At 40.7% G+C, this 12455-nt stretch overlaps 1 protein-coding gene across 1 annotated transcript in view; it reads right to left on the minus strand.

The window, feature by feature from the left end:
* Positions 1 to 12455, minus strand: part of MYO9A (myosin IXA) — a 191584-nt gene that overhangs the window by 101876 nt on the left and 77253 nt on the right. Inside the window, exon 9 of the mRNA XM_026068429.1 lies at positions 5589 to 5678. Coding sequence (XP_025924214.1) covers positions 5589 to 5678 — 90 coding nt within the window. The remainder of the gene's footprint in view (positions 1 to 5588; positions 5679 to 12455) is intronic.

The following is a 12455-nucleotide window of genomic DNA, read 5'->3' on the forward strand; positions in this document are numbered from 1 at the left end:
CTTAATATTCACCGTGTCTGTTTTTTTTTCCCCCCCTCCCTTTGGATAAATTGTGGTTATAAACCTTTTCTATCTTGTAGGGAGGACTGCAAAAATGCATTTATTATATGAAAAACAATATCCAGGGAGTGGAGTTGAGGAGCACTTTGGGAGGGAGAAAGTAACCCTCAAAACCCATTATTCTGCTGCCATTAAAATCCCATTTTTCTCTATTTCATTTGCATGCTTGTTACRTTTTACCTTATTAGGAAGGAGAGTGCTGTGGCTGGAAAGAAATGCCTGCATTAAAGGCAGACCTGAATTAACATATTCTAATCATCTGAGACACCACTGACTGCTTTCAGGCTCCCATGGCCAAATCGCCTCTTTCAGAGGGGTCCTTAATTCTGCATTTTATTTGCCCAATACAGTAGAAATGAACAGCTTGTTGTTACCAAATACTGTGCTCACCCTGCACAGATACACTATGATTTCTCTGGAAATCCATTAACTGCTGCTAGCTGTGTTAATAGACAGGCTCACTCCTAATAAAGACATTAATAGCTGTACCAGACCAAAAAAAGACTAGATCTCTGAACAAAACTGCAGTCTTTCATGCGTGTGCAGCTTTTTCTACGTGTATCTGCAGCGTAAAGCTTCGAAACCTTAGCCCTAAAGCAAATTATGCAGTCATTTAAAACACTGCATTAAAATACCATCCAGCTACTATAAAAGGAAAAATGAATGGTTCCAGGAGGCAGCTCTACGGCAGACAACCCAATGTGGGTCTCAAGATAAGAGGCAGCTGCCAGAGGTAAATATAAGCATTATTTATGGATGTGGTATTCTTACTCATTTAAATTTCGACAATGGTTAGATATGCAGACCAAGCCCATCCAGGCAACTCTCTTTCACCGCAGGCTTCCAGCTGCCTGCGGCGTACAATCAAGCCCAAATTTGCCACCACTTCCACAGAAAGGAGGGATTGTAACTGTGTTCCTAAATGGTGTGTATAACGTTTAGGACAAGCAAGGTCGGTTTTAACCTCCAAAACTAGGTCTCTCATTTGATTCTCTCCTTAATTTCAGAAATACCAGTGGCTCCAGTGACAATAGGCATTACCCAAATGTTAAAACCAAGGTCAGATACCACCTCTTATGTACACCAAGATTTACAGAATGATCAAAAAAAAATCTCATGGCACATTGCATTTTACAGGGTTTTCCTGAAGAATACAGCATTCGCTCACAATAATTTTTGTAATATCAGGAAGACAGGCCCTGACTAAAAACCTAGAAAAAACAGGTCAGATCTTGAAATGAGATCTCAGTGCACAAGTCTAGCTGCTCCTGTCTACAGCCCTCCTTGAGTAGGTGCTCTTATCACACGTCCTTTACCCTCCTGCATGAAATACAGTTAAACAAACTCCACATGTGCTGGAAAAAGCTTGCTCAGCAGGAGAAGACAGCACTAGCAACTGCTGGTACTTAGGGGTAGGTGTTTTACTCTGCTGGAGTCTTACTTTGTTGGAGTTTAATACTATTCTAACCTGTTAATCCCATCTAGATCCTCCAGCGTCACCCACCAGAACAGTTATATGCAGGTAACATTCAAGAAGCAGGCTTATTAAAAGGAACACCGAGTTGACAAAAACAACACTTATGCCTAGCTTCAAAACGGCATGCAACTCGTAAGAATAAAGCCAATGAGAAGAGAAATAAGTACAGAAGTACAGTATGAATAAATACTGAAGAAATAGTTGCTAACTGCAGGGGTCACTTTCAGCACCATTGGCTTCAAGTTGCCTGKATCTTCAGTTCTAAGTTGTTCCTCCTTCCCCAACATAACATACAAGGACATTTTGAAATACTTTCATCCAAGCATCAAGATATGTAGGAATAAAATACCTAGTTTTATATAAATTACTGTAAAGATGAGCAGAACAAATCTACAAAAAGAATCTGATATAAGTTTAGAACTGTTATGAAGGAGAACTGCTTCGAATGAGGAGTTGCCAAGTGCTCAAACCACAGTTTCAAAAAAACCCCAACCCACACAACAATGTTTCTAATCATGATACAATAACAATGCAGTGGGTGAACATGTGGACAGGGAGGAATGCAGCATCATTACAATCAAAGGCATGCTCTTAATGTTCTTGTGGGGCTAGGGCTCGGGAAAAATTGAAAAGGAAAGACTTAGCCAGGTATAAGAAGTCCATTCTCAGCTCTCAATCTTCCAAACCTCTAAAAGACGTGATTACTCCAGGCCAGCTGCATCTCCTCTGCTCATTCAAGACTATCAAGGGAGGGGCAACACCATCATCCTAGGATCCTGATGTTACAGGCTATCACACAGCAGGGCAGAGAGGTGGATCGCAGAAGGCATACCAAGAGCATTAACCATTTATTGTAAGGTATTTCTACATCAGGGTGTGATCCAAGTGTATTCCAACACTGTTTGATCAAAGTGATCAGAGAACATCAGCCCAGCCATCCATACCGAATGCGTCACTGATCTTTGGGACAGAGCAGACACACCTAGGAACATCACTGAAGTTCAAGAATCCATTCAGAATGCAAAATCTCAAGGCTTTTTATGCAAGAAGAACATTTATGTCAAATTAAAACTCCATCCTTATAACTCCTCTCTAACAGTCTGAACTTCATAAAGTAGTACAACAGAACTGAGGAAACCAGGGCTATAGGTTCCTTGCTTGCAGAGTCAACAGCTGCATCGAGAGATACACAATCTCTTTAACTACGGCAAACTCTCCAGCTATCTTGAGGAATCTAAACAGTGATAGTGGAGGTAGTAGCCCAAGGCTAGTAACTCACACTTCACCACTATAGCCTGATAATTTACTATTTCCACTCACAGTTTTGACAAGAGGTCTCACAACCAGATAACCTCACTTCTTAGACTCCTTTCTTTTATCATAACCTTTGCTGACTTTTTTGCAATTATTTTAATAACCACTCCATTGTCCAGCCATTTGGGTGCAGGTTGTGCGTATAAAATTGCTCAAAGGCTTGGAAGGCACTTGCTAAATGCAAGATGCTTCTAATGATGGTTTAAAAGAGCAGATATATGCCAAAGTAACATTTTATGATCCTTTTTTGAGAAACACTGCAGGATAGCYTTTTCCAGACAAATTCCACTAAAGYTTTCAGTATATCAACAATCTATGAGAAAACCACTGAGCATTTTAACATCCAGAAAATAAGGTAGCAGTTATATACGTCATTGCTCCATCAGCAAAGACCTATGAGTTGCAGGAGTCCTGGTGAGACAGCCCTCTGCCTGAAAATCCTCAAAGCTGTAATTACTCCTTCCATGTGAGCCAACTGTAGTGCTTTTTATAAAATACAGAACAGAAGGGCAACSAGCCCCGCACTAGAGCATGGAATGAGATCACCAAGTGTTTCCCATTAAGGCCAACAGTCCAATTAGTCATGAGTGAGATTATTGGATATCAGCATTCTTCATAAAGCCCTAAAACATCAAATGAATCCTACACTTCCTTCTCGATTCAGATAGATCTGAATTTAAATCACGTCTCCTATTCTCTGAGCCGGAAGACAACCACAGGTAGACCTCTTKCAGTGGTGAAGTTCCAGCTAGAATATCCTCAGATTAATGCTCTATTTTGTCAAGGGCAGTGGTGAACCTGATGCCAGAGCTCATTATCAAACAAGACATGGTAGYTGGGATGCTAACATTGCAGGAACAGTGGACAGAAAGCATGGGCAGTGCCTATCTTTTTCTGAGGCAATTCACGGCTACTTTCAAAATGATTTAGTCATGAAGACAACATCAAGCTTTTTCACTAGAGTCTTGTGCTCCACCACCTTCCCCTACAGTGTCCCTTTGCCACACCCTGATTTTTCATTTATTCTACCAGATATTGGTGACAAATAGTTATCAGTGAATACCTGAGCTTCATGAGCCAAAAATATTTTGAGAAGCACTTCAGAATTTTATGCTCAGCCATTTTTGGTGCCAACAGGGACACCTGGATCTCAACAGTAGGAGCATCTACATAAGACTCCTTGACCACCCAGGTCTCCTCTCAGTGCAAAGACACATTAAAGCATTAGAGCTGCTGTATGAATGCTACTGCCCTCTGCCAGACAAGACCCTCCTTCACAATACTAGCTACAGAATAGGGCAAGGGAGCGCTCCTTCAGGCCGTTTCACTGCAAAGTCTGGTGGCTCCACTTAAACTATTAGAAGAAACAGTTTAATCCAACCTGCCAAATACTGCAATGAGGCGGTTGGAGGGGCATTAGTACATTTTGTTCCACCATCACAGCTGCTGGGAAGCAACCTCCAGCAAAAGGGCAGTAACAGTTATGTTTTAAAGTTCTCTAGCAATTTCCTATGTCTGTGCTCAATCCCCAGGTAAAACGTACAAATACCACATCCATTATACGTCCATTACAAAGACACAATAAAAGCATCTGCATGTTCATTGCTAGGAGAGATCCAAGCCCTGCACAAAAGAAACAATTTCTGAAGATTCAAGTTCAGTTACAGTTACTGAACTYGATCCCAGACAATCTCAAAAGGGGAGAAAAGATGTGTTTCTGGCCAAAAGAAAACATTCTCAAAATATCTACGGCTGACCCTGATGACGAAAGATCAAGTGCTTACCTATTCACAGCTATTTGCAATGTAGTGGATCTGCTCTCAGAGACAGAAATTAAGATGTTGCAAATTCCGACATAATCATGAGGCAATAAAGATGAACTAAGGGATAATTGTGCTGTCACACTCTTTATGCTCTTAAATAGGGGACACAAGGACACTAGACGCAGAAACACCCAAAAGGCGTGCAAACAGAACAGAGCTTATATACTCTGGAGAAGAGATGAGGCATTTCTGTTTACCAGTCACAGCATATAGTTCAAAATTCCTGGAAACCACGTATTTGGAAAAACACGTTCACTGACATTGTAATCCTGAGATGGACCATAATACAGATTTTACACATTTCATGCAGGGTCCTCACCAAGGTTAGCAGTGGCATAGACTATACTCAAAACAATTTGAGAGAGACCAATTGAGTTGTGTCCTTCCAAAGCACTAAATTAAGGACTTGGAAAGCAAGAGATCTTGAGAAATGATAATGGGAATTTTATACAGAGGATCTTCAGCTCTTCCCCATACAGAAATCACTGATTTGACTGATGTATCCCACCAGGAATGTCCTGGAGGTCTTACATCCTGATTCTATTGCGGGGTGAATCTGTGCTACAGTTCTGGGAACGACATGGGAAAACTACTACTTAACTTGCAGCACRTACACCCAGCAATGCACAACTGCTGTTTTGGAGGACACCTACTCAACTGTAAATCATTAAAACAGTGAAACACCACCACGTCATAATGCACAAATCTGCTTTCCAAGAATGGCAGTAAGAAGTTGAAGTCGTCGTTTCCCTGGATTCACACCCACATCAGCTTCTCCCACATTTACTTATTTTTAAATAAATAAATAAAAACCTAAACTGTGCCAGAGCTAAGTATATATTTCAAACTCATTTCAAAGTGCTGAAAACCATCCCAAGAGTTTTCCTTTTTTAAGATAAACATTATGTACCAACCTCTGCTAGTTTGTATGGTAAGATGAGCTTCTCTCCTACTGTCACTGTCTTTCTGGTAACCAGGGCCTCAAACAGCATCTCTTCTTTTACCTAAAAAAAAAGGAGAAAAAAAAAAAGATGTTAATGATTATTCTAGGAGTAGATTTAAAAAAAATCTACACAGTTTTGCCAGCGCTTGCAAAGTTAAAGTGCAACCCATAAAAACAAGCTAGATATCAACAGAAGACAATTCAGCACATAAATCCAGCATCAGAAAACGTGGTATTTAAGGGAGCCTGATTTTCTATATTCACTCCTCTCATTTCCAGCAGTTTACCATCGGGTTCCTTTGTTCGTGTTGTAGCCTAGGAAGCACTCCTCCCTCTCACATTTTCTTTTTTCCCCCCTTTGTTAGCAAAACACATCAACTGCCTAGTGCTATCAGGATATCATCATAAAAAATTAGTCAATAAACAAGCAAAATAGTGTCATCAGTTTAAGAAGTATCTTAAGAAGGTCTTGGGAGTGGGAGAAGAGGAGAAATTAAAGGAGGAAGAAACTTTTTCAATAGTAAGAAAAGCACCTGATATTTACTCTGGTATTCACACCTGATACTACTCTCTGAAGAAAACAGTCTCCAACAAGGTGACAATCATTTGCTAATCAGCCACATCAGAAACTGGTTTGAGGAAATGTCAGATGTAGAAACACAAATTAAGCAGACCCAGCTGTGCAAGGGGGTTAGATACCACTCTCGTATGGCAAGAGCCATGGTCCCTGTCTCGCACCCGAGACTGCTGCACTTGCGTTATCATGAACTGTCAGGAGAAGGCTTCCTYTCCCACAAAATCAAGTCTCTCTTATTTTTATATTCTCTTGAGGAATCCAGAAGTTTACAGTTTGCCCTAATAGAGGATTATAGGCTTAAACATAAATTTTACTTATTGTTATTTTCTCATCTTAACCAAATTTCACATTAATGCATATATGTTGCAGTTTGAGCAACTCAATGTTCACCAAGGCCACACGAGTACCATATACTTTACTGAATCCAAATGCCTTGACTGGCATGGTTAAGTTCAGAGGGTGTCTTGATTTATTGGTTTAAGCAGAGAATTAGTACTGAGAGCCAGTGAAAATAAGACACAGTTTGTACACTTCCCACCTGAACTTAAGAAATCTTGCAAACCACTGCAATAATGATGCCATTCTGCATAGAAAGCTCTACTCCCTTCTACCAAAAGTACCGTCACGGGAGCCTCCCCAAGAAGCTCCACTGCATTTTTACCTAACTGACTTCCCCTGCAACACCCAGTAACACAAACTTTTGGCCTCAACCCAAACAGCAAGGAACAGCGAGGCACCTGCACATGAYTTTTGCCTACCAACAAGGCCTAGGTTATGAGAAATCAAATGTCACACACTGAGATTACAATCATCTGGCCTCAGCAATACTGTAGAGCCCCAATTATTATGATCTTTTGCCTTTCAAGAACAAATGAAAAAAATATTCTGGTTATTCAAGAAGCAATGTTTCACATTTTCCTTCTATTCCCCTACATTCAGCAAAAGGGCCATTTTCTATGCTCTACAGGCAGTATGACCTATTGTTTTCTGTGGGCACCACCAAAGCGCAACCTTCTGAATCAACACAATCCATCTTTTCAGTTCCAAGTTCCCATTCAGCTCCTCTTCAGTTTCATCAAATACAGTTTGGGCATTTGCTGACTCGAGTGCACCGCCAAAAGCAAAATGTGGGTGCTTTTTCAGCGGTTTGCAACTGCCGAACAATCAGCTGACCTACATCGACTGCAAAGCTTGGAACAAAAGCGAGTTTTGCACTGGCCGTGATGCCACGTGAACAGCAAACACGCTGAAGCAGGAGCGACGGAGGACGCTGTTACCAACCAGCAGCTAGCACACTGGCTTTTTTCATTATCAAAGGCAATAGGCAGAGCAGTATCAGATGGTTACTAATAAAAACAATCCAACGTAATACTCTCGGTGCCCAGACTAAACAGCCAAAATGCTTCCAAGTCCCAGATTTGTCAGTCAACACAGCGATTTTAAGTGGTTTAAACAACTACCCATACCCTCCTTCACTGTCCCCATCTGTCTATTTCTCTATAGTTTCCTCTTCCCTGTGCTACCCTGATGTAGGAGACCTGCAGATGCGCTTCCTTAATGTCCAAATCTGCTATCCTTCCAGGTCAGCTCACATCACTGAACGATCTTGTCATACAAAAATATACTTGGCAAGGACGGGAAATTCAGCCTAGAATGCAAATCGCACCGATCCCCAGGTCTCTACCCACGATTGCTGCACAGATGAGTTGGGTCCGATTACTTTATTATCTCCAAGAGTGAACGTTTCACTATGAGCATAGCCAAGTTATCTTTTTATGGTTGCATTTTAATTTAAGGCCATAATTTTAAGGCATCCAATGCCTGATGTCAATGAGGAGTGATAGGACCATTCTAAAGATAAACTCAGCATACGAAGATGACTAAGGACACCTGGTGCACATACATATTTACTGTTTCCAATGTGCACCTCCTATGCTTCATCTGACATTCAGTAAGTGTGAAATACTGAAATAGAGACAAAGCCATCACAGCAGATTAGCAAAGAGGAAAACACAACTTATTTCTCTAGTTTGTGCCCCCGAAATTACACTTCTAAGCTATGCTTCACGGACCTTTGGTTTTTGAACACTAAAAGGAAAAGTCTGGCTCTTTCAAAAGAGCTGCATGGCCTGTCGGAGTTTATATCAATCACAGGGACAAAATTCACAGAGAAAGTCAAGTCACTGTTTCATAAATCTAGATTTAAGAGCTCACTGCCATATGCAAGCTGAACTAACACCGAAATGGCTGGATGACTAGATCTCTAAAATTCAGTGAAGGATGACCGGCAACTCCTTCGCTGCTATAAATGTCAGCAGAGGCAGCCRGGGGAGGCGGCAGGGTGCAGGCAGCCAGAGGGACAGGCAGCCTCCCACAAAGGCTGGGTTGAAGCCAAAACACGCTGAGATGACTTCTCCAGTAACACTAGGGTATTATGTTATAGCAGCTGAAGAAAAATGAGCCATTTCCAAATCGAGAGTGAAAAAACATATCTTTTTGTCTCTTGTTCTCCTTGCCTCCGTATTTGAGAAGGGGATTACGACATTTTGCACTCCTTCCATAACTGACTGATAGGAAATAAGAGAAAGTCATGAGTACAATGGTGTCAACTGATGACCGAACACAGACATTGCTGGGACTGACTTCATTTTCCATCAGTTCTGATAAGGTCCTTGAAAAAGACTGCAATCTTTCATTCAGGCTTTCTTTTAAGCTTTGATTTCCTTCCATGGGTCTTACAAGAGCAAGACCAACCAGAAGGTTATCTGACCCAAGTTCAAGCTCGAATCTCCACATCCCCAGACCTCATCTGGAAGGTGGGTTCATAAGAGAAGGTCTGATAGTCTGCTGAGTGCAAGCACTGGCTGCCTTGTAATCCTTGCCTTCCTTTCGCTCCTCTACTGGCTTCTGAGACATTTATCATACAAGAAGCATGACGAATATGGAATGCCTCTGGGCAGCTGAAGAGCATTTTGTAGTAGAAAAAAAACTTTAGCCCATAAATTTTCTATCCAGGTAGACATCAGTTCCAAAAGCTAAYATTGTCAATGCAAAAGGGAGATTTGGCAAAGCTAATGTGGGACGCTCCATAACTTATATTTACCTTCACTTGCATTGAAAAAAAAAGAGTCTGGTTACCTAGGCCTAGCAATACAGTATAAAACTGCTCTATTGAGTGAGGATACAATTTACCTTCCTTACCCAATTCTCCATCTACTGRAATAATTTCCAGTATAAGTAAATATACATGGTTAGAAGGTTCTTGCTCTTATAACGGAAAAAAATAGCCTCCCTTTAGGTGAACTGACACTAGGTCATTTCTAATAGATTTTTTCTGTTAATGTGCCTAAGACTTCACAAATCAAAAACATATCACTGTAGTTTAGCTATTATACAGTCTTGTACTATACAGAAACAGCTAAGATCTTAAAAAAGTATATGGAAATGGTAGCAAAACATAAAGGTCCTTGCTCATCTGCAGCCCAAAGATTTAGCTTAGCTATGAGTTCTGAACAAACAGCTCCTCAAGCTAAAATATAGCTAAAGTATCAGTTACACRTATAAATACAAAACCCCTGCTGTTTTAAGTCCACGTTGAGCATCTGGAGAATTTTTTTTGTTTGGACGGATGGAAAGAGATGGATACCAATAAGCCCTCAAATCGGCGCTTCCAGGCTTTTCCTCAGAAAAGTTTTACAAAATCCTCTAAGGTTTCTGCAGAGGAGTTCTCCCTCTGTCTGTAATAATTTCCCTACTTTTACAAAACTCCATGTCTGCTCAATCCATCAGGCAACATTGACATCATGCTGCAGCACTGCATTTCAGCGAAGCTTAAACAAAGGCCGAGAAAAACCTGCCAAAACCCTCACATAATCCACACGCTATGTCTGTTCTTGGAAAAAAAAGRAAAAAAAAAGGAATTGGGGTCTTACTGTAAATGAAACAATGATCCACAGAGTCTGGCCAAAATCCTATATTGCAGTTTGCTTTTTCAACAAATGCTAGTCTGAATGTTTTAATAAACCAAAAGAATATATTGGAAGAGGCCGTCACTAAGAAGAAGAAAATCCATCTCAGTAGTTTATCTCCCTCCAAATTCCCTCAAAAATCTGCGTATTAGCTTCCTTTTACAGGGACTCAAAGCTCTTTATATAGAAGAAGGATAAGTATAACAGTTAAAGCATAAGTGTTATTCAGTGTTGTTACACTAATTGCTACGGCAGGGAAATTCCCCCAATTGCCCTTAGATGCTCAAGGGCTCCGCTCTTTCCTCCGTAGCAGCTAGCTCATGATAGTCGGGGCCAGACTTTCCTTGGGAGGGGGAAACACGTTAGCTTTGCCCAATTTTTTCATTCCAGTCAGGCTGCTCGCTTCTCCCCATCTCCCATGAAGGCTACTGCCCCCTTGATTTGGGTCCCCTCTTCTTTGGGGGATCTCAGATAGGTCCAGTTCAGCAGCTGCTTTTCATGGCCCGTCTCTCAAATCCTCCCAACATCTTTTTTTCCTCTTTTCTCCTCTCCTGCCGCCTACAAGCTCCATGTGCTTTTTTCCTCCCCAACACAAAGGGATAGGGCAAGGGAGCCCATAATTTCTTTGCTGGCTTTACACCTTCTCTGACACCACCCCACCACACTCGCTAGTCAAAGACTCTCCAGCTGCTGTCTTACAAGTCCTCTTTTCCTTGGCAAAYCCTTGAATGAGCAAAGAATCCAGTGAGTCTGTTAAGGGAAAAAACCCAAAGCAAAACACACACAAAATTTTGGACTCTAAGTAACAGATCACAGGTGAGCTGGTTTCTGAAAGCATTCTGCTACACTCTATAGAGTGTCCAGCCAAGAACACAGTAGCTGTATGAAAAGAAGTTAAAGTATTTGTCAGCTAATACTATTTTTATTCTGCACTGATTTTCCATTCTAAGTAATAGCAAGATCTAGAGAGGCAATCAATGACTTTTTCAAGCCAATTGAAGTTTTCAGTAGCAATGGCATGAAAGGGAAAACTGTATACTTTTCAGTAACCACAAAAAAATAACCACCCCCAAAATCTACCCAAATGAGACAAATCATGAAGTGACAAACATGCCAACCAATATTTTTGGCTCTGGCCAAGAAGATTCACTACACTTAATTCAGAGAGTTGTAACTAGCTGACTAAATAAATGAGTGTAAGGGATGCGCTTTGAAATTATGTTTGATCTGTTTGAAGCCTTTAGTCCTTCCTTTTGGTCAAAACTGAATAAACCCWGCAGAAGATCTATTCAGGTCTGCAAAGGTTCGGCATTCCAGAAAGAGAAAGCAAGTCTGTTCTGAAAATCATCGCTTACTCTTTTCATTTCAACTGGTCAGGGAGCAAGTTTATTGGAAAGTTTACACTTGTAGGCAGTCAATATCTGCACTCCCATGGAAAAAATACCAAATAAATGCAACATCGCTCAGCCAAACRCAGTTATGTATTTTAACAAATGTTTCTCTAACTTCAAAGAAATCATTTTTTTTCTACTGCCAATATTTCAACAAACAGACTAAAAGAGCATTCAACAACTTGATCTTCTCAATCCCAAACATAACAGGAATGCAAGACCATACCTGATTGGATCACCCTGGTTTGCTCTAATTTCCAAGCTTTTTATAGTGTATATGACCCTTAGCTTGCAAAAGAATTACTGAGATCAATAGAARTACATCACTTCGCTCAGCTAAACTAAAATTCTAGTTTTTTTTTCAAAATGGTAAAGTTTAAAAAAATATATATATATATTTTGTACGCCTTGTTGATGCTAACCTCCACGCTCCGTGCTGTATCATAGCACGGCACTAAGCCACAGTTGGATCTATGTGGCCCAACTGATGCAGAATTTCACATGCACATGTGCAGAAAACATCCTGATAACTTACAGCATACAGACGTTGCAGAAGAATTTGTTTGCAATAGAAAGCCAGGGCAAAGACCCAAAGCCTGGAACTTTTTCAGATCTGTAAGTCACTCTCTTATTCAAAGCTTTTTTTTWAAAAAAAATTACTTCTTGAATGATTTGCTTTCCTGCTATGACTCAATATGGCCATTTTAAGCAGGGTAAGATCAACAACATTCTAGTCCAAATTCATCGTTTCCTTCTGTTTATTTCTGCAATCTCCAATTCCAAGATGTAAAGAACATGCAGCTGCATATACCCGTATTTTACAGAAGCTTCTCCCCACTTTAAATTCAGAACATCAGTGAAATGCTAGGAAAATCTTCAAGAGCCAAATTCCTGAGTTCTTC

Source organism: Apteryx rowi, unplaced genomic scaffold (genome assembly GCF_003343035.1).
Source record: "Apteryx rowi isolate R43461 unplaced genomic scaffold, aptRow1 scaffold_27, whole genome shotgun sequence".
NCBI lineage: Eukaryota > Metazoa > Chordata > Aves > Apterygiformes > Apterygidae > Apteryx > Apteryx rowi.